The sequence below is a fragment of the Condylura cristata genome, unplaced genomic scaffold (assembly GCF_000260355.1).
Source record: "Condylura cristata isolate star-nosed mole 26May11 unplaced genomic scaffold, ConCri1.0 scaffold00013, whole genome shotgun sequence".
In the NCBI taxonomy this organism is placed as follows: Eukaryota; Metazoa; Chordata; class Mammalia; order Eulipotyphla; family Talpidae; genus Condylura; species Condylura cristata.
The window spans coordinates 30598607-30619736 of NW_004567114.1; the positions used below are offsets into that span (position 1 = coordinate 30598607).

Sequence of the window (21130 nt, forward strand, 5' to 3'; positions counted from 1 at the left end):
GCGGGGATTGAATTCATGCTGAAGTGGCTTTAGCTTCTCAGTGCTGTGCTTTAACTGGCTGAACCACCAGAGAGGGCCAACACTCACAATTTTTAAACCAAGTTTTACACTTTCCCAGTGTGTCACATGCTATTATGCAATGAGTATTACTCAAAATACTATTTGATTACCAAAAAGTTCCCTTACTTTGCAAATTAGATATATGTTCTGTGTTTTAAAATTTAAAAAAATCTATCATTCTGCCCTGTATTGTTCAGGCCTTATTCTATAAGTGAAAATCTCACACATAACTCCAAGAGCCTTTTTCCTTGCAGAATCTAGCCCTTTCATGTTTTGTTTTGTTTTGCTTTGTTTTAAGAGATCTCAACATATTAAGCCTTCTCCCTCCAGCCTAGTGTCTTAAGTGTTCAATGAGCTGGTCACTATGTCCCTAAAGGATCATTCTTTGAAAGATACTCAATAATTTTTTTTTAAGATTTATTTATTTATGCATACAGAACTGGATACAGGCCAGAGGTGCAGGAGTGGTGAGAGGATTCACCAGAGACAGAGTGGAAAACAGAACAGGCCGACTGGCAAAGTACACTGCTGAGGGGAGCAGTGGGAGAGACAGGGGAAGTCTGCTGTGCCATGTGGGTCACCTCCCTTGCTGGGGATCGAACTCATGCTGAAGCAGCAGCTGCTAGCTTCATAGTGCTAATATTCATAGTGTTGTACTTTAAACCACTGTGCCACCAGGGAGGGCCCTGATATTCACTAATTTCTTAGAGTTACATTAAACCTGTTTCCAGAGAAGACACTTCAATTTCTTTGATTTATCAAACCAAGTAAGCACATTACTTTGGCAACTGTTCCACAGTAAACATCAACAGTCCATAAATATGAAATCCAGTCAAACATTGACTGTCACAGGCCACCCAGTAAGCTCTCAGGGAAAAAATAAAGGCAAGAAATCTATGCAAGAGGGATCAGTAAGACAACTGATTCTTTCAGAATGATGTCCACTGATATGGTATCTTGTCCACAGGGAAGTTGAGAGAGACAGCATTGGCTTAGCCAGGGGTGAGGCTTCCCTGATTATCTTACAGTGATGCTCTGGTGCGCAGACCTTAACAGCAGCTTCCACAGGGCATTGTCCAATGTTAGCTGGTAGCAACAAAGACTAAACAACTTTTCTGGTTATTAGTCTTGAATGGATCATTTTAAGACACTAAATTATCAGTTCTCATGTAGTGATCAGTAAACCTGGTTTTAAGACTCCACAATGCACCAGAACACACTGGAAAATTTGCGGTGAGAAATGGAAAGATCTGTTGCATGTTCAACCTAGGCTGAAACACCTCCGCCCTGTGGGTTCTGCCATTCGCCACAACAATGACACTGGCGAAGGGCAGAGTTCCTGTGGAAACACTTACGGTGCAATTCTTCTAGTGGAACTGCAAAACAAAGGCTTCACACCAACAGTGCCCAGTGACGAAGCCCAGTGGAACAGGAGGTCTGGGGCAGATTACTTGGGGGCCCAGCCAAGATAATCACTAGCTTCACAGATATGGAGATAAAAATCTGTAATTAATTAAAGGATAAAGCCTACAGATATGACATGTTACTGGTATTTTGAGATCTTCAAGCTGCTGCTCATTGACTAAAGCATAATCAAGGGCATCTCTCCAAGGCTTTTCTGCAGTTAGGAAGGGACAAACCACAATAATCTACATTTATATGAGTTAGGTTGATCATATTATATGCTAATAAATGACTTAGCTCTACCTTCACCATCCTCCTGCTTGAATTTAATTACAAGTTTAGAATTTAAAAGGGCACTCCCTGCACCTGTGAATGGGTCTGGCCCTAGTTTTCAGAACAGAGTTGGACATCTAGACTATACTCAGCCCCTCCCATAAGAGAGCCCATCACACCTGAGATGCAGGTCACCTGGCTTAGGACTTTGCAGGGCCACCCACACACAAGCCTCAGCGATCACACTGACTTTTACCATCTTTGAGGTCAGGAAGAAGACTCTTTCTCACCCCTCACCTCAAGGTAACCAGTTGAACCACTAATGCAGAAACTACTAGAGACCATGCACTGGGGATAAACAGGGACCAAGACACCACTGCACTCATGAAGCACTTTCTACCAATGGTATGAACCAAGATAGTTTGCTCTTAAAAAAAGAACCTGGCCCTCCCTGGTGGCGCAGCGGGTTAAAGCACAGCACTGAGCATCTAAAGCTGCTTCCGCATGAGTTCGATTCCCGCCTGCCCCGGAGGTGACCACATGGTGTGGCAGACCTCTCCTGGCCCGCCTGCTGCTCCCCTCAGCAGTGTACTTGGTCGATCTGCCTGTTCTGTTCCCCGCTCTGTCTATGGTGAAGCCTCTCACCGCCCCTGAGCCTCTGGCCTGTACCCCAGTTCTGTATGCAAAAATAAATAAATCTTTAAAAAAAATAAAAGAACCTAAGTATTATTAACACTGTGTAAAATCACCCACACAGGAAAATTACCATGAAAAAAAAGTACATATTCCCAAGGGAGAACTAGAACAAGGAGTTGTGCCATCTTAAACCTGGTTCACAACTGCCTGTCCCTGAAAACTGGGATATCACCTCCTCCAGGAAGTCCACCCTGAACCCAAAGGGTTGCGATCCCTGAAATATTCATTTCCATTCCTACTCATTTCCATTCCTATTCTTATACCCAACTACCATCTTGCAAAACAGTGGGTTTGTGTTGTTTCCCCAGCTTCCCCAAAGGATGAGTTACTTGAACTTTGCACCCTATCACCTAGAATGGTCTCTGGCTATAGTGGATGCTCACTGACTACCACGAGTAGACACATGAAAGTGTGTATAGATATTGCAGATGTGTGAGCTCAGTATTCTATCAATACATACTGAAAATGAAGTGAATTAGACATGAGCAGATGCAAGAAAAACTAATTTTCTCAATTTGTACCAAGCTCATGAGCTAGGAGACATGGAGCAGTGAGAGATGCAATGGAAAAGGTAAACAAGGGTCAGACTATCTTCCCAAGGAGTTGGAAATTTACAGGCAATGGGAAGCCTTTAAAACATTTCTAGGGGCCCTTCCTGGTAGTTGACCCACATGGCACAGCAGACCTCTCCTGTCTTACCCGCTGCTCCCCTCAGCAATGTACTTCTTCAGTCTGCCTGTTCTGCTCCCCACCCTATCTCTGGTGAATCCTCTTACTGCCCTCACACCTCTGGCCTGTACCCCAGTTCTGTATGCATAAATAAATAAAACTTTAAAATATATAAAGTAAAAGATTTCTATAAGAGAGGTATCAGGGTTGAGATTTAGACATTCTCCGCAGTCTGCGGAGGATGGAGTTGAAGGAATAAGACAAAGACACAAAGAGATCAACTTCAAGGCCATGGCAGTAATCAACCCAGCTTTATAAGAAAGAGCCTACACAAGTATGGTGATAATGGAAAAGAAGAAACTGAATCAAGAAGTGTTTAGCAAGCCATTTTAGCAGAACTTGGCAATTGACCAAAATGGAAGAAAAGGTGAGAGAGGAAATACCATGATGATGCCTACGTGTGGTGTGAACAATGTTGACTTGGAGATGTCTGAAGGATTTTCAAGTAGGTCTGTCCAGCCAACTTGGACCACAGACTTTGGACCTATTCTTGGGCCTACCTAAGCCACAGTTTCTTCAAGTAGAAAGTGTATGTGCCACAGTACTGCTCATGGGTTGCTGCAAGGGTTAAAGGAGACAGGGTAGAAAGCTCTTTGCCCTGAGCCTGCCCTAATCCTCCTGGAAACAATAATTAGGCTCAGGAGCAAAGATGAGAGCCCTTGTCATATGCACAATATATGGTTAAGACCATGAAAGCAGAGAAGACAATCTAGTGAGAAAGACAATATAAGAACAAACCCCCAGGAAACACCAGGATTTAAGGAGAGTGAGGGATTATGAAAGGCACAAGAAGAAAATGGGGAGGGGAAAATAAGTATCCCAAAAGGCAGGTGCTGGGGATAGGAGGAGAAAAGGGATCAGAGTCCCAAGGTATGATTACATGTCATCTTGGGCTTTGCCAGAGTGGTGCCCAAGCAGTGATGGAGGCAGAAACCACCTGCATTGGGACAAAGAAGGAATGAGGCAGTGGGGACAAATGCTGACACCCCTTTGGGGGGTACAGCTGAGAAGGGGAGACACTGAGCCCCATCTCCTAAGGGAAGCAATTAAGGCCAAGAGAGCGTTGGGTGATTTGTTCTGTGGGGGTTTGGAAAGCTGAATGTTTAGAGAGACCTGGGTCTGTTTCTAAGGGAAAGGTGTCAAGAGGAAGGGAGAGGATGAAGGTTCAGGGAAGGAAACGCCTGGACCAGGGGGAACACAGGACGGAAACAGAGCAGGTTGAGGACAGAGCCTGAACAGGAACTTCGCCTCCTCCCAGGGTGCCAGCAGCAGGAAAGTGGGGCCACAGAGCAGGTGCGCTGAGTTCAAAGCAGGAAGTTCACACCTTCAGTTTTCTTGGAACACTTTTGTGTGCTGCCTACAGAGAATCATCTGGATGCTAAGAACTCCAGCTTGAGCTCTTCCAATTAATGGCTCAAGTGGAAGATGAGAAGGGTCCTGCTAAGGAGAGGGAAGGTAAGGGGGGGGCATGAGGAAGGCAGTGAGACCTCATTATTTTTTTCTTCCTAATTTCTCAGTATGTTTCTGCCTTTTAATGTAAAATTCACCAAAGTAGGGCTATCATTAGGTAATTTGAATTTAAAATGCTAGTGCAAATATTAATGAATAGGAATAGTTTTTCAGAATCATTTTTCTGGGTTCAAAATTAAATTCTACAATACACAAATTCACTAGGCCCAAATCACAGCAGGAGAAAAAAAAATCACACAAGCCATCAGAAATTCAGTCCAGACAGCAAAATTCATGCTGGAACCCTAATGATGCAACTGCAGGAGTCACACACTTACAGTGCCACAACAGGATATTTTCAGGAAAGTAAGCTTAAATGGCAACTATCATTTTAAAATCACAATTAAACTTTGATCTCTTTTATTATCCTTTCTGGTATACTACAAGGACAGGCTGTTGTTAATACAGTAAGCTTCTCAGTTTTTCCTATTTTGAAAACAACTCTTTCAGCTAAATGACAGTTAATATTTGGGGAATCTGAAATTCAGTTGGTCCTTTCACACACAGATATATAACCAAGAGACTGAAAATCACACAGGCATATTCATTCTTTCAAAACTATTGCTAAGGCTGCTTTTAAACAGCCTGCAAGGTATGAACATCTATTTCTGAAACATGCAGTTCTTCAAAGGAGTCTTGTAGCAAAAGTAAATGACAGTGTTTGAATCCAGAGCCAAACGCAAGACATGAGAACATGTGAGACATTCTTCATTCTACCACTGTTTTGGTAGAGTGTTTTCCTGTTTGGTAGGATGCTTACCAATGCTTTCCTGACTCCCCACCACTTTCCAGGGGTGAGTGAGGATCCCCAGGCATTCTTCATTCTACTAATGTTTTGGTAGAGTGTTTTCCTGTTTGGTAGGATGCTTACCAATGCTTTCCTGACTTCCCACCAATTTCCCGGGGTGATTAAGGATCCCAGTGTTTGCAAAGATAGTAGAACTAGGGGTTGAAGGTAACAAGTGAGGAGCAGAAGTGCAGGTAGACACCATAAACATTCTCACCCATCCCCAGACACTTGCAAAACCGTTCCCCACCAAATAACACAACCACAACCCACACATAGACAGGATGTATACTAGTAGATGAAGAGACCCAGCAGGGAGACTAAAAACAGAACCAGAGAGCTTCTGAGCAACCAGAAGCAACCAGACCAAGACTACATTAAACATCAAATGCAAACACTCTGGGGCCTTACTTTAAAGCAAATGACACTTACACTTCAAAAATCTAATTTAAAGTCAGCTGTAAATGGATCTTTCAATTGGTGCAAGGGGTTAAGTCTCAGTACTATGAAGCTATCAGCAGCCACTGCAGCACAGGTTCAACCCCTGGCCAGACAGCTGACCCACATGGTGTGGCAAACCTCTCCTGTCTTGCCCAAAGCTCCCCTCAGCAGTGTACTTCAGTCAATCCACCCTGTCTGCTCCCCACTCTGTCTTTGGTGAATCCTCTCAGCCCTCACACCTCTGGCCTGTATCACAGTTCTTGTTTGCATAAATAACTAAATCCTTAAAAAATAGATAAATAAAATCAATTATAAAGTATGTAGGACCCAAAAAAACAGTCTAGTCAACAGTAAGACTAGAAATGGTCACCTTCAACATGAAATAATATGATGGCAAATTATTCATATTTTTCTGCAAACAAAATTTCCCCAATTTCCTCCGTAAATCTACAAGTTCAAATGACACACTTTAAAAACTGTGTTTAACTGGTGTTTTCTTCCTTGAAAACATGATAACCATCCACATCCAGTGACTAGATATTCAAACTTAAATCAAGAAAATATCTTTTAATGCCAGTTTAAAAAAGCTATTTTCCTTCACTGCAGCAAGAAAAGTGCTCACTGCTCTACTGCAACTAAAAATTGAAGAACATTCTTCGCAGCCTGTTGCAATTAAATATCACAACTTTAATACTCCCTGGACTGTTATTCACACTAACTCAGAACCTTCTAATTGTCTAATATTGAATGAGCAAACTAATAGACTAAGTTTCAAGGTTTTCTACAAACTAAGTTAGCCAACATTTTAGGTATAAAAATTCCAACTTTATTTTCCATATTTCTTGCAAGATCTTTCATGATAGACATATATGCAGAATTTACCCCAAATCCTATGATTTCAGGATAAGGAAACCATCTCCTATTCCACCAATAGCCATCCTGTTCATTTATAGCCAGAATTTCAAATAAAAAGTAAAAACAGTAGTAAGGCTTGAATAAAAGAGCCCTTCTTAAAGCTCTAAATGCTAATCTCTGAATTCTATAAACTTAAAATTCTCTTAAAATTAAAAACTAGTATATATGGATGTCAGATTATAAAACTATGCACACCTACAACTTACGCTATAAAACAATGTTATATGAAGACAATTTTTTAAAAAATTAATAATAGGAGGACCCTCCCTGATGGCACAATGGGTCAAAGCACTGCACTATGAAGCTCTCAGAAGCTTTTGCAGCACAAGTTCGATCCCCAGCCAGGGAGCTGACCCACATGGCACAACAGACCTCTCCTAATGCCCACTGCTCCCCTCAGCAGTGTATTTCAGTCGATCCACCTGTTCTGCTCCCCACTCTGTTTCTGGTGAATCCTCTCACCTACCACATCTTTAGCCTATACCCCAGTTCTGTAAGCATAAACAAATAAATCTTTAAAAAAAATTAACATAGGAATTCTAAGAGTTTATGTAAAAAATGCCTTACTATTTTCAAAGTTAATTTCAGAAAGGGAGCTCATGACTTCATATTTAAATGCTGGGGTCGTGTGATGGTTGTGATGGTGACATGGATGAAACTTTTTCTGCAGTGCTGGATGTCATGTCCTGTGCTAGATGGTTTACATAAGCCCTCACTATACTCTCACATAACCCTGTGAGGTAGGTACTATGTTATGATGAGAAAGGAGAAGTTAAATGACCTTTGCTAATAAGAGACAGCACTAATAGTTGAATCCCAATCTGGCTAACACCCAACCATCACACTATGATGCACTGATAATTATAGTAGTTGTCCAATAAACATTCCTCAAAGCCTGTATTTGTGTACTCTGAGTCCATAATTGTAGATTCCACATCCTAATTTATGTGGCTTATGCAAATGCTAATGTGTCTGCTTACACTGAACACAGACCATATGGATATTGGAATGAAGGTTAGAAATATTCTGGAGATGCCAAAATAGACGTTATTCCAAATTATGCAAAATTACCTAGAGTTAGTTCTCAATATTATAACAAAGCAAATAAGCTATCAGTACTAAACAAAAATCAACTGTATAACTTTTGAAGTTTTATTTCCATTATTATTACTATTTTTGGTATCTTACAGATTACTTCTCACTCATAAATACAGCTATCCATTATATCACTGCAATACAATCATCCTTCCAGAGTCTTGATTTCCATTAATTCCTATGAATCCATAAAAAATAAACATATGATTCAGAAATTTAAAAATCTAGAGAATAAACTTCAGTCTTTGTTTCTTTTCCCTTGTTCTCACTGAAGAAAATCGTGTGCTGAAGGAATCTGGGCAGAAGCCAGTATTTCTCTGTCATGTGAGAGGCACCAAGAAGCCCCTCCCTGCTCCCTCTCAGGAAACACACACGGGGCTGCCCCCGTTGTCTCAACGCAGACATCAGAGTCTCTTATCAAAATATTGATTTCCTTGGGAGATCATCGTGTTTTGTAAGGGTTTATCTTGTGCTGGGCATGTTGACTATATTAAATGTAGTCTTCACAGCAATCTCGTGAGGTAGCTGACACTAGCACCATTTTTCAGAGAAGAAAATAGTGAAGTTAAGGGGCTCACTCACAGCAGCAGAGCAGTGCTGCAAACTGGCTAACACCAAGACCACTCCATCTTCCCACCTCCGTTTGTTCTTCCACATGTCCAATCCATCCCCTCCTTCAGGCCCTTGCCCACACTGTTGGTTCTGCCTGGCTGCTCTCTCTCTGATCTTCACAAGGCTGGTGGCTTCCTGTCACTTTGGACTCAGCCAAAATGCCACCCTCTCTGCAAAACCTTCTCTGTCCACTCTAGGTAAAGCAGTTACCTGTTCACACCGTCAAAGAACACTGGTTTAACTCTCCACATAGTACCTAACCACCATGTGCTATTTTCTTAATCTTGTTTGCTCACTTATCATCCACCTCTCTAAGCCAGGGCTGAAGCTCTGTTAAGGGCTAATCTCCAGTGCTAATTTCTCTACCCAGCACACAATGCATTCTTAGGAAACGCCTATGAGTGACTGAACAGCGTTCCTGCAGCCTCCACCTCCCATGGAAGTAGGGCCTGGAAGGGTTCCACTGCTAACAGTCAGGGGTTGTGCTCTGAAGACTTCCATTCAGTTCAACTTCTACCATCATCAGGTTATTTTCCAATAACCTATGTCAGTGAGGTGAGGTAGAACTTGAGAAGCGTTCAGAAAATCAAGTTAGGTCTGAGGGACCCAGGTCTTAGGAGACTAGAAGTCAGAAGTAAAGAGAACAGCAGGCATGGATTTCTTCAGTTGGTCTTGAGCTAACACAGTGGTGCCCAGTATGGCTCAAAAAGAGGTAAAAGTCTGATCTCTTTTTAGAGGATCAAACTTTATATTAACAAAAGAGAGCAAGCCAAGGTCACTCTAACTGTCCTAGTTTTGTGGTTTTCTTTTTTTTTTTAACTTTTCATCTCTTGCAAACTTCAAAGAAACCCCTCCCAACAGAGACTTTTGAAAATACCTAAATAACACAACCAAATAGGTCCTAAAATGGGTCACCACCTAGCATATTTTCCCAGGTGCCAGAAATAAAAGAAAACACATTTTTAAGTACATTTTCCCCCTAAAATTTATAGCCCCTGTTTTCTACTAATTAGCTGTCTCCTACAATTAATTGAAGTAAAAATTTCCTCAAATACAGGGAGAGCCATTAAAATCATGTCCTTGGAATTAGGAATAAAACTTTTCTAATACTTTGCAATAAGTGCTTCCTAACCTAAGGTCGTGTTCACAGTAAGGCTTCAGGGGACCCTGTATCTGGCCAGAGGGCCAGATTCTGGCCAATGCCTCTTGTCAGTATGCTCACATGTGCATTCTTCTATGAAACAGGATTCATAGCTCTCCTCATCACTGAAAGGGTCCAGGGTTGAAAAGCTGTTCAGAAACACTACTACTTAACATTTCAGAATTTCTTCCCAACTCTTCTGTCCTATTATGGCACAAGAGTGAAACATAATAAAACACTTAAGAGGTCCACAGTTGACATATTAATTAATGCACTCTGTTTAGGGATTTATGCTTAGTTATGGCATCTGTGTGTTCTTCCAAAAGTGATTTCAGTACCTAAGACCAACCTGTGCATCAATGGAACAAAGCAGAGGACATTTCAGAAAGCAGCAGAATTTCCATTGCCCCCATGGAACCATAAGTACAACCACAGAGTGCTGAGGCTGAGAAGGGCTTGGAGCTAAGATGATGTCACAGAGGAGCAAACCAAAGCTCAGCGTGAGACTGAGCACATATCCTATTTAAGTGCTACTGGAGAGAGAGAGAGTCAGAGCTTTGCAAGTACAAGGGGTAAATATGATTTAAAATTGAAAATGCAGCTTTGTGGTTTGGATTTAAGCACTTGGAAAATGGCCCCAATGCTTACCCTGGCCCCAAATGACTTATTTTATGACTGTAATTACAAGGGGCTCATGATGGCCACGGACCTATCCTCTGGCAAATTTCTCAATTTTTCACCACGAATATAAACTAAACATCTTTGGTTGTCTTTTAAAGCATTTCTCTCAGTCCCCACAAGATGAAAGGTGTGGAAGGGCGTCAAACAATGTAAAATCAAAGTAACTTTTCAGAAAACAACACCCAATAAAAGCACTGCTGGTGAGTCATCTGCAAAGGCATCTTTCTGCTAAAAAGTCTTATCTACTTTGACATCACTGCTGTAATTCACTGGGGCGAAAGAAACATACTCACGCAGTAATCTTGATAGAGCTCTCTGGCTAGTACCAAGATTCTCAACAAAATTTCTCATCTCATAAAATTCTTCACCATGGCACTTAAACACTACGATAGCCAATACCCCTGGGCTCATTCCTCCGTCTAATTAAAATGTCTGCCCTACGAGTGATTTATATTATTTGTCATCACCTAGGGTGGATATATAGACACTCCGGGACTACAAAGCATTAATTACCAAGTTAGTGAGCATGGCTTCTAGCAAATGCTCAGGGGGATACTAAGTCTCTTTGACATAAGGTAACCAGGACATAACTCACCATCCATGGAACAAGGAACCCATTAGTATAAATCAAGAAATACATCTGTATGGCCTGTAATGAGGACCCACTGCAGCTCCTGAAGGGTGGTTCTAAGCCAAGAAATACACCAGCATCACCACCGATGCTGTCAAAGCCACTGGGAACTGGGCTAAATCTTCTCTAAGCCTGAATGAATTAGATTTGGACCAATTTAATTCTTCAGCGTTACTACCTTTGCTGAGGCAATTAATTTGACTGCTGAAAACCAACCAATTATTCTAAAAGAGAATATAGCAAAGGCCTTAGAGATGCAAGAGTCCTTAGTGATATTACCATACAATCCCTTCACCAAAGAAACCAGGGAATTGAAACTTTGAGAAGTGGAGGCTGGCCAAGGTCAGAGCCAACCTGACGGGAGGCAGCCACCCTGAGCCAGCTCCTCTGACCCCCTTGACAGCACAGCACTTCCATGGCACTGAAAGTTCTATTGTGAAAGATATTTTTTTTAATTGGGTGATTAATGGAATATTAATCCACAGTTAAAATTAACTCCCCATTACTTGTTAATAAGCTTTCTGTAAAATTTGACACAAATATATAAATAAGTAAACATATAGATTACTGACAATTAGTAAATCAGCCTATCAACGCATACACACAGATGTTAAGAGTATGTGCCGATGTGTGTGAGTATACAGCAGCAGTAATGATTTGGATCCTTGTTCCCCACACTCTGAAAACAAAGACTTGAGCTATGGTAGATGTCAAAGATTCAAAAAGCTTCCCAGAACCAAACAGGTAATGAGTCAAGAAGGCTGATTTGTCACAGGGAAGAGCAGGCATGGAGGAAGTGAATGCCTTCAGATCCAATGTTCCAAACAGACCGTGAACACGTCTGTAGGCTCCGTGGAGTAAGAGCTGGAAGGTCCCTCCCATTCAACATCTTTGATTCTTGTATGACTGTACAAAACATAGGGTATTTGATGGTTCAAATAAGGGTTTACCATTTTCCACCTTTCAGAGTCAAATGTTCTTTCAGGTGAGATGTTCGCAGACCTCACAACATTAACGCCCCTTAAAACATTCCCAAGATGAGAACATTTCTACGGGTGAGGAACAATTATTTACCCTTCAAAATGCATCTGTGTTATCTCTCTGGAAAAATATTATCAGGTCAGAAGTTCTCCTCTTCTTTTGAGGAATGATTTCTTTCAGCTATTTAACTGAAGCAGGTTCTGGCTTCTGGCTATCTATGTTAGAACCTTAAAATGAGCTCTCTTGTTTTCCTCCTGAGAAAACATTTCTAATCTCAAACCAGGTGCTCACCTGCACCTCAGTACTTACTTCTGTTATGTAATTTCCTGCTTATGGTTGCTCCTCAGCTCCAGCCTCTCCCACACAGAACAACAAGGCCTACGGAGGAAAATGCCACGTGTGTCTTGACCACTTGCATCTCCAGGGCAGGGCAGGACATGATCAAAGGTGTGTAGGTGGTCACCAAGGCTCGGCTTTTCATTTAGAAGCATGGACTAGGAGCAGGGAGAGGGAGCAGCACACTCAGTCTACTACCAATACCCCATGCTTCCAGGAGAGGCCAAACCATTCATACACCCATGCTTTCTGGATGGAGGTGAGGGAGCCAGGGAGATTTCAGGATGCTACTATAGAGGAGGAGCAAAACCAGATTGGGCATGTCCTGGAAAGTTTTCTGGGCAACTTGTACCCACCATGAGAGCACAGGTAGCACAGGTAAAAATGAGTAAGGTGAGCTTTGAGGAACTGAGAGATTCCCTTTGTCAGTGGTGCACTGCATGAGGGCTGGTAGAGGTGAACATACAGCCCAAGAGGCAATCAGGGCCAGCTCATGAAGCACATTCAGTGGTACTTCATCTGGACTTGTGCTTCATCTAAGAACAGTGGGAAACCACTGCAGGGTTTTAAGTAAAGGAAAAACTACCAGCTTGGCAAGTGAGAAAGGTCATCTTAGACACAGCCGTGAGGGTGGGACAGTGTAGTCAGGTGCTGGGTTTCCATTCAGGCCAAATTTTCATCTTAGTCCAACAAAGCTGAGCTAAACAGTTCACACAAATGGAGAATGTGATCTAGTCGACTGTTCCATAAAATGAGCGGGGGGTGGGAGAGGATGACTACAGAAAAGTCAAGGTATTCTCTTATTCTCAGTAAATGCAACGCAACTTTACAAAAATGCACCACACTTTTACTATCACAACTAGTTACCGCTCTGACAATTGCTAGATACCACGACTGTACTGAGTTGCATAAGATAAAATGATTCACACTCTGCCCACCAACCTCATTAGGTCTCCAAGGTAGAACTGCAGCACTTAAATGCTGTTGTCTGGTTTCTACGCCAAGTCGAACATATTGAGCTCATGAGTTAGGAGTGAAAGAAGTTACAACTCATGACAGGTTGTAAAAATCAGTCATCGGGGCCTCCCTGGTGGCACAACAGGTTAAGCAGCAGCACAATGAAGCTATCAGCAGCCACTGCAGCACAAGTTCAATCCCCAGCCAGGGAGCTGACCCACATGGCGCAGCAAACCTCTCCTGTCTTGACCACTGCTCCCCTCATCAGTGTATTTCAGTCAATGAGGAGCCCTGTTCTGCTCCCCATTCTATCTTTGGTGAATCCTTTCACCCACCCCATACTCCACATCCCAGCACCTCTGACCTGTACCCCAGCTCTTGTATATAAAAGTAAATAAAAATAAGTCACTTAAAATGAAGCAAAAGCAAGGAATTTTACAGAGCTTTCAATCCATTGTCATACTGGAAAAGCATAAATATCTGGCCCAGTCTTTCAATTATGTCAGTTTATTTAAAAGGACCCCATGACAACGGTAATAATTAGTCACACCCCAATGATTTGCCAGTATTCCTTTTAGAAAGATCAATAGAATGTTAAGGATGTTTGCAAAGTACTTAGCACTTTACTTTTCTCTAAATCACATCAAAATGCATTCTTTTGACAAATATTTTGTAGTTACTATACACAAGACTCTACCGACAGTGCTGAATTAAAACAGTGAGTAAGAGGTAGAGGTTCCTACTCTAAAGGTGTCTACACTCTAAAGGAGGAAGGTGCATTAAGGAGGCTGGTTAACAAAATGATCCCAGGGAATGAGTTCAATGAGAGGTGACAGTAAAGATGACACAGTCAAGAAAATGCTCTCGAAGGGGCAAACCTATGAGCCACAACCCACATAATGAGAAGCAGCCGCCCCCACCACAGCAGAAGTCTTACAATGAAACAGAAGACACAAGAGACCCAATGTAATTTCCATACACTGAAATACAACTCCCTGGAGAGGCTAAAATGTGCTTTCTCCCAAAGCATGAGTTAATAATCAGTTACTGTTAGACACTTCTTACCAATCCACTCATAAAAAATAATCAGGAGACTAACCATTACAAAATACAAAAGAGGAGAAATGTCTAGAAAATGGATCTGGAAGAATTCTGAAGCTACAAATTCAAGCACCTGGATCCAGGAATCAAGGGGAAAAGATAATGAACAGCCCAACACAACCTGGCTGCTTCACCTGACAGGACTACCAAGCAGGTGCCTCATGGGGAAGTTAAGAGAAAGCAGTTCCACACTGCAGGAACAGGGTGTCTTCAGGAGGGCTGAACCAGGAAAACAGCCTGGGCCTCCGCCAAGTCGGTCCTTCCTTCCTGAGGAGATGCCAAGGCCTTTCCATGACGCAGCCTCCGGCCTCTCTCCATGTCCCCTTGCTCTGCGTGAAGGATCAGATGCTGGTCCCCCCTCGGTAATGGCAAATCAAGAGCAGATGCACTCAAGATGGAAACAGGGTTTTATCTTGGACAAACCTTTGGATTTCAAAAGTCCAAGAAATTATGCAAAATAAGCAAGTACTAGAAGAAGCACAAAAATGAGCAGTGATAATTTAGAAAATGAGACTGTCCAAAAGAGTCATAAATTGTATTTAATTAATTTGTCCTGCTTGTTTTTTTAATGCACCTTCTCTGATGAATATTTTCTGCACTAAAGAGTGAGCTGTGTGGCTCAAGCCTAAGTCAGTCTCTTAATTAACATTTTCATCAATAAAAGCAGGATAGTAATTCCTCAATATATTCTTCCTGCAGCTTTATTGAGGTATTACTGCCATACAAAGCATGCACAAGCAGAAAAGGGAACTGAATGATGAGCTTGATCTAACCCATGAAACCACCACCAGAATCAACATAACGAATATATCCGTCTCCCTCAAAAGTCTCCTCTCCCCCATCTGCTCCCAGGCAACCACCAGTCTGCTTCTCTCACTACAAACTAGTTTTCATTTTCTAGAATTTTGCACAAATTAAATCATACTATGGACTCTATTTTGCCTGGCTTCTTTCAATCAGGATAAATTACTTTTATTTCACCCATACTGTTGCATATTATCAATACTGCATCAGTTTTATTGCTGAGGAGTGTTCCATTGTGTTCACACACAATTTGTTTAAACAGTCACCTACTGATTGGCAATAGTTTGACAGAAACTGTTTCCATTTTAGAGACTAGTACAAATTGATTACGAACATTTAAGTACAAGTCTTAAATGTACAAATCTTGGTATAGATGGTTCTTGGTAAATACGTAAGACCAGTTAGGTAGGTATATATTAAATGGTATATATGGTAGGTATATATTAAATGTATCAAGAAACTGCTGAACTGTTTTCCAACTGAACTGTATCATTTCATATTCCTCACTGTAATTTCAAAGTTCCAGTGGTTCTACTTCCTCTCCAGCACTTGGTGATCATTCTTTTTAATTTTTGTCTTTCTAATCAGATTTTTAATTTGCATGTCCTGACGACTAATGACTTTGAGTATCTCTTAGCTGTGAAGATGCCTTTTCAAATCATTGTGCCATTTTTAAATTGGGTATTTTCCTCATTGACTTAGTCTAGATGGTCTTTTTTACATTTGCCTTGCAAGTCACTGTCTTATCTACCTGTTGGCAATTTATTTTTTTCCTTAGTATGTGTTTTGTGTTTTCATTTTCCTATGTGTCTTTTGAAAAGTAATAGTGCAGTAGGTCTTAAATGTGATAAAATCCAATTTATTGATTTTTTTTTTACTAGGTGGTCCTTTTTGTGTCCTAGCTTAAAAATATTTTCTGAACCTAAGAACACTAAAGTTTTCTGCTATGTTTTCTTACAGAAGTTTAAATTCCTACATTTATGTCTGTGACCATTTTGAGTTAATTTTTAAGTATGGTGTGAGGGTTAAGGCTCATAATCCAATTGTTCAAGCACTACTTGCTGAAAAGTTTATCATCTTTCCCACTGAAACTGACCTAGTATCTTTGTTAAAAAAACAAATCAACAGATTATATATGCGTGAGTATACTTCTAGAATCTCTTCTATTCCATTAACCTAAATGATTCTTCAATTCTACATTAACCTTTACCATAGCAATAGATATTCTTTTTATCTTTTTCAAACCTACTTTTAGATGCCTCTAGATCATTTACATATCCACTTGAATTTAAGAATAAATCTGTTGATTTCTACAACAAACCTTGCTGAAATTTTTGCCTAGGATTTATTAGCTGTATGGAATAATTTGGGAAGAATTGAGGTCTTAATAGTCACTGAATCTTCCCATTCATTAATACAGCTTATTATTCCATTTATTTAGATCTTTATTATTAATTAATTGCAACTAATTATGATTACTTGTAGATTGTTCACACGTGGTCTTAACTAGTTGAAGTACCCTACTACTAATTTGTTTAGTTTTATATTGGATATTGACATTTGTCTAATATTTTTTATATAGCTATCGAGGTCATTTGGGTATCTTTTTTATTCTGTTGATATAAAGATGGATTGAAACATTCAGTCAACCTTGCAGTACTGGTTATAAGCCTCACTCAGTAATGATTTGCTAGACTGTTGGCTTTGATTTGTTAAAATTTAGGAATTTTTTTTATGTACATTGGTCTATAGTTTTGAGGTTTTCTTGTAATATAATCCTCAGATTGTATTAGCCTCATGAAAATGAGTGGAGATGTGTTTCTGGCTCTTCTACTTTCTGAAATAGTTTGTGTAGAGTTGGCCATATTTCTTCCTTAAGTGTATGACAGAATTTACCAGGAAAGACACCTGGGATCGGTATTTGCACTGTGAAGGCTGTAAACCACAAATTCAATAATTTTAATAGACATAAAACTACTAATTTGTGACATTTACTGATGTAAAACTGTTCATAATCTTTTCACAATTTTTTTTGCTGTCTGTACAATCTACAATGATGTTCTCCCTTTTGTTCCTATATTGCTAATTTATATTGCCTTTTTCCCCTTTTTCATGTATTTTCACTGATGGTATGGTTAAATAGTTGTAGTTAAATATTATTTCTGTTTTCCACTTCACTGATTTGTTATCTTTATAGTTCCCCTCTTCCTGCTAGCTTTGGTTTCAATTGCTTTTTCGTAATTTCAGGAGAAAACATAGGTCTTCAATTTGAGATCTTTTCTACTTTTAAGTGTTAAATCTTATGATAAATGTCATGTCCTTAAAGCATAAATTTCCATTTAAGAGCTTCTTAGCTATGTGTGCTCCACCACTTTCTAAGGTTTTATTTAATTAACTAATATATGTATAGTTAGGAAACAAGTGTTTGATTGTCTATTCCACGTCAGGTGTGGTACACAAAGAGATCTAACCCCTTCTCTTGTCAAGCGTAGAAGGTAATATCAATAAAATACTTATATGAAAATAATTAGGTTACTGATTACCTTCTTGACATGGAGAACACCTATTGTGACAGAAAGCATCATATCTTTGTTTAAAGGTACTTTGTTTTTTGTCTCTTCTCATGTTCCAGCAAAAATTAAGTTGCTCGATTTTTTTGAAGTTCAGCAACCATAGTTCCACTGCAATGGAACTATGACATGTAAATTTACTGTGGTGCAAACTCAGTTATTCCAATTGTGACTGAATAAATTTAATATACTAAAGATAAGTATTTCTGAAATTCTAAACTTCAAAACTATTTTTTGATCTGTAAAACATCACTTTAAAGACAAATGTGCCCTATATTTTGTTAAAAAAAAAATCTCTCAACTTAAATATAAATGCATGACAAATCACTGGTTTCTAGGTTATTTAAAAGCTGACCTCTTCTACAAAACACTTGTGTTTTCTAAAACACCACCAAGAGGTTTACAAAATTTACATTTAAGTCTGTTCACCTGGCCAGACAATAAGCAGCTCAGCATACCACCATCTCATCAGGTAATCTGAATCTTCCTGCACTTCTGCTTCTTCCTGTCTTCATCTCTTTTCGTCCTTTAGGCCAGAAGTTCTCAGCTTTGACTGTGCATTGGAATCACCTAAGGAACCTAAAACCATTGATCCTAGGGTCTCACTCCCACAGATTTCTGTCTAGAATCTTCAAACATAGGGATTTTTTTTTAAACTCACCAGGTGACTCAACTGTGCAGATGAAAGGTAAAAAGGATCAGTCTAGAATTGCTCTAGGAAGACATATTCTAAAGGCCACTGGCCAGTCAACCATACCACCACACTCCCCTAGAGCTTTGCCCAAACTAACTCTTAATGAGACACTAATTCACCCTGTTTAGATTCCTAGTGTCAATTTGGTTTCTGTCCAGAAATTCACATGGTAACATACCAATTATCAATTTCTTTTTTTTTTTAAAGATTATTTGTTCATACAGAACTGGGGTACAGGCCAGAGATTCAGGGGCGGCGAGAGGCTTCACCAGAGACAGAGCGGGGAGCAGAGCAGGCAGACCGAGGAAGTACACTGCTGAGGGGAGCAGCGGGCGGGTCAGGAGAGGTCTGCCGCGCCATGTGGTCACCTCCGGGGCAGGCGGGAACCGAACTCATGCGGAAGCGGCTTTAGATTCTCAGTGCTGTGCTTTACCCCGCTGCGCCACCAGGGAGGGCCCCAATTATCAATTTCTAACCATATTTTAGCCATTCCTCTCCAGCCCATTTCTAAATTCCACAAGATTCAGCTAGAGGGGCGTTACCTCACCATAATGTGGTGATACAGTTAAGTAGTCATTATGATTGTTTACTTATATTTAAAAGACTAGCTCCACAAGCCATCTGTCATTTTAGAGAACATATGATCAAGTTATTAATTTATTAAAGTGTAAAGAAAATATCTAAGTGAGTCTTCGTCTTACCCATCTTATTCCACCATTTGTCAATTTAAAACAGGTTTCAAAACTGATTCACATTCTAGATTCAATACTGACATCCTCCAAAGTCTTGAGACAGTTTACAAATCCAACCACTTCATTATAATTATCATTTCATCATGTAAAAGTGGAAAGGACAACAACTGCATCACAAAGGCAGTATGAAGATTAAGAAGCAAAAGCACTTTAGCATGGTGTAGAGTGCCCTAGAAATTTTAATTTATTTAAGCAGAAACTCTGTCGCATGGGAATTGTGTGAAATCAGCAGAGGCAAGTGGGAAGTTGTAGGAAACTTTTTGTCAATACGCAGAAACACCAGCAGGTGACTGGGTGGGGGTGGGGTGGGTGGGTGGAGGAAGGGCGAGAACAAGGGTCCTGCACAAACTGCTAAGGAGCTCAAAGCTCTTAGACCAATAAACCAGCAAAGCCGAACCACAGGACTCACACCTCTCAGGCTGAGATCCACGTTACTTGCAAACACATATAAACCTCTCTCCTTGGAAAACTGCTAGACCGTAAAACTTCGCCAAGGTGAAGACCCAGGCACTGTGATCCCTGCCAGGGTAGGTTAATGTACCTCTGGGATGTAATGGATGTGCAAGCTGAAACACGTGTGCACGTCTGAGCGGCTGAACCAACAAGTATCCATAAACATTATGAATAATACTTGAGAGAATGTATGGCTTTCTCCAAAGAAACTCTTTAAGTACTTTACCCAAATCAAGTCCCTTGGGTATCAAAATCTCCCTGTCTTTTCTGCGTGTTACTGTCGCGCGGAGAATTGGGGCGCCTTAGCCAAAGTCCCAGCAGAGGTAGGGGGTGATTGTCCCCTGCCCAAAGACTTCCCGTTAACCCAGAAGGCCATCCCGAAAGGGAACCGTGTCCAGGTTGATCTCCTGGAGACACACCTGCCCCTTCACACGCCCACCGCGGGCGTGTCACCAAGGCCACCTGGGCGAGGACAAAAGTCTGGAGGGAATTCTCGCGGAGCTCAGGAAGACGATGGGAAAGCGGGCGCCAGCGAGTGTTGAAAAAGAGAGGGGAGAGTGCAAAGTGGACACAAATGGGGAGGGTCACAGCTACTCACCCAACCCTCGAAGGTGTCCGAGGCCCCTGCCGGGCGCAGCAGCTCCTGGAATTGCAGGGTGCAGTTTGCCACGAAGTGGTCGTAACCCAGGGGCGTCTCGTGGAAGACGGCCAGCTCGAGGTGGCCACCGTCAGTGACATTGGCACAGAACTCCTCGTTGTACGTGGGTTTGTTGGTCTTCTGCTTGGTGCTGGTCTGGCCCACGCGCACCTGGTCCACGCTCACTGTCAAGTAGGGGTCCAGCAGCTGGTAGCCCTTCTTGAAGAGCGAGTGGCGCAGGGACCAGCGGGTGGGCTGCAGCCCCACGGCCTCGCCGATGCGGACCCTCAAGTAGCCATTGAACTTCATGGTGCCCGACGACATGCCGGCTCCGCAGCCCCGAGGGGGCACGCTGGCTCGCGGCAGGAGAGCCTGGAGCCCCCGCTCAGGCCAGCCCTCGCGGCAGCCTCAGGAGCGGCGGCAGTTCCTGGGAAGAGCAGCGCCCAAGCCCCCCGAGCCCGGCCATTCCGCCTCCTCCGCGGGACCTTCTCCTCCCCTCCTTCCCTCCCTCTCTCCCTCGCGAGGTGGAAAGGAGGGGAGCCCGGCGCTGAGCCCTCAGCTGTCCGGGCTACCCCGACTGTCCCTGAGAGCGCGCGGCGTTTCTCGGGGGCTCGCACAGGACTCGCCCCTTTTCCAGGGCCGGGAAGCTCCTCTCGGCCGAGAGCCGGAGCGACCCGTCCGGCTAGCTCAGCCCAAGCGTCTCTTCCTCCGCCTCCTGCCGCTGCTCCTGCCCCCGCCCCCGCCGGCTCGCGCTCCCCCCTCCGCGAGTTTCAAACCAGGAAGCAGCCGCCGCCGCATCCCCGGCGCGAGCCTCGCGCGCCAGGCTCCAAGTTCACAGAGCGCGGCGCGGCCTCCCGCGCCTCGGAGCCGC

At 42.1% G+C, this 21130-nt stretch overlaps 1 protein-coding gene across 1 annotated transcript in view; it reads right to left on the bottom strand.

Annotated features, from left to right (window-relative positions):
• Positions 1-21119, bottom strand: part of PRKCH (protein kinase C, eta) — a 199480-nt gene extending 178361 nt beyond the window's left edge. The window contains exon 1 of the mRNA XM_004681808.2: positions 20221-21119. Within this exon, the coding sequence (XP_004681865.1) occupies positions 20221-20583 (363 nt within the window). The 5' untranslated portion in view covers positions 20584-21119. The remainder of the gene's footprint in view (positions 1-20220) is intronic.
• Between the last annotated feature and the right edge of the window lie 11 nt (positions 21120-21130).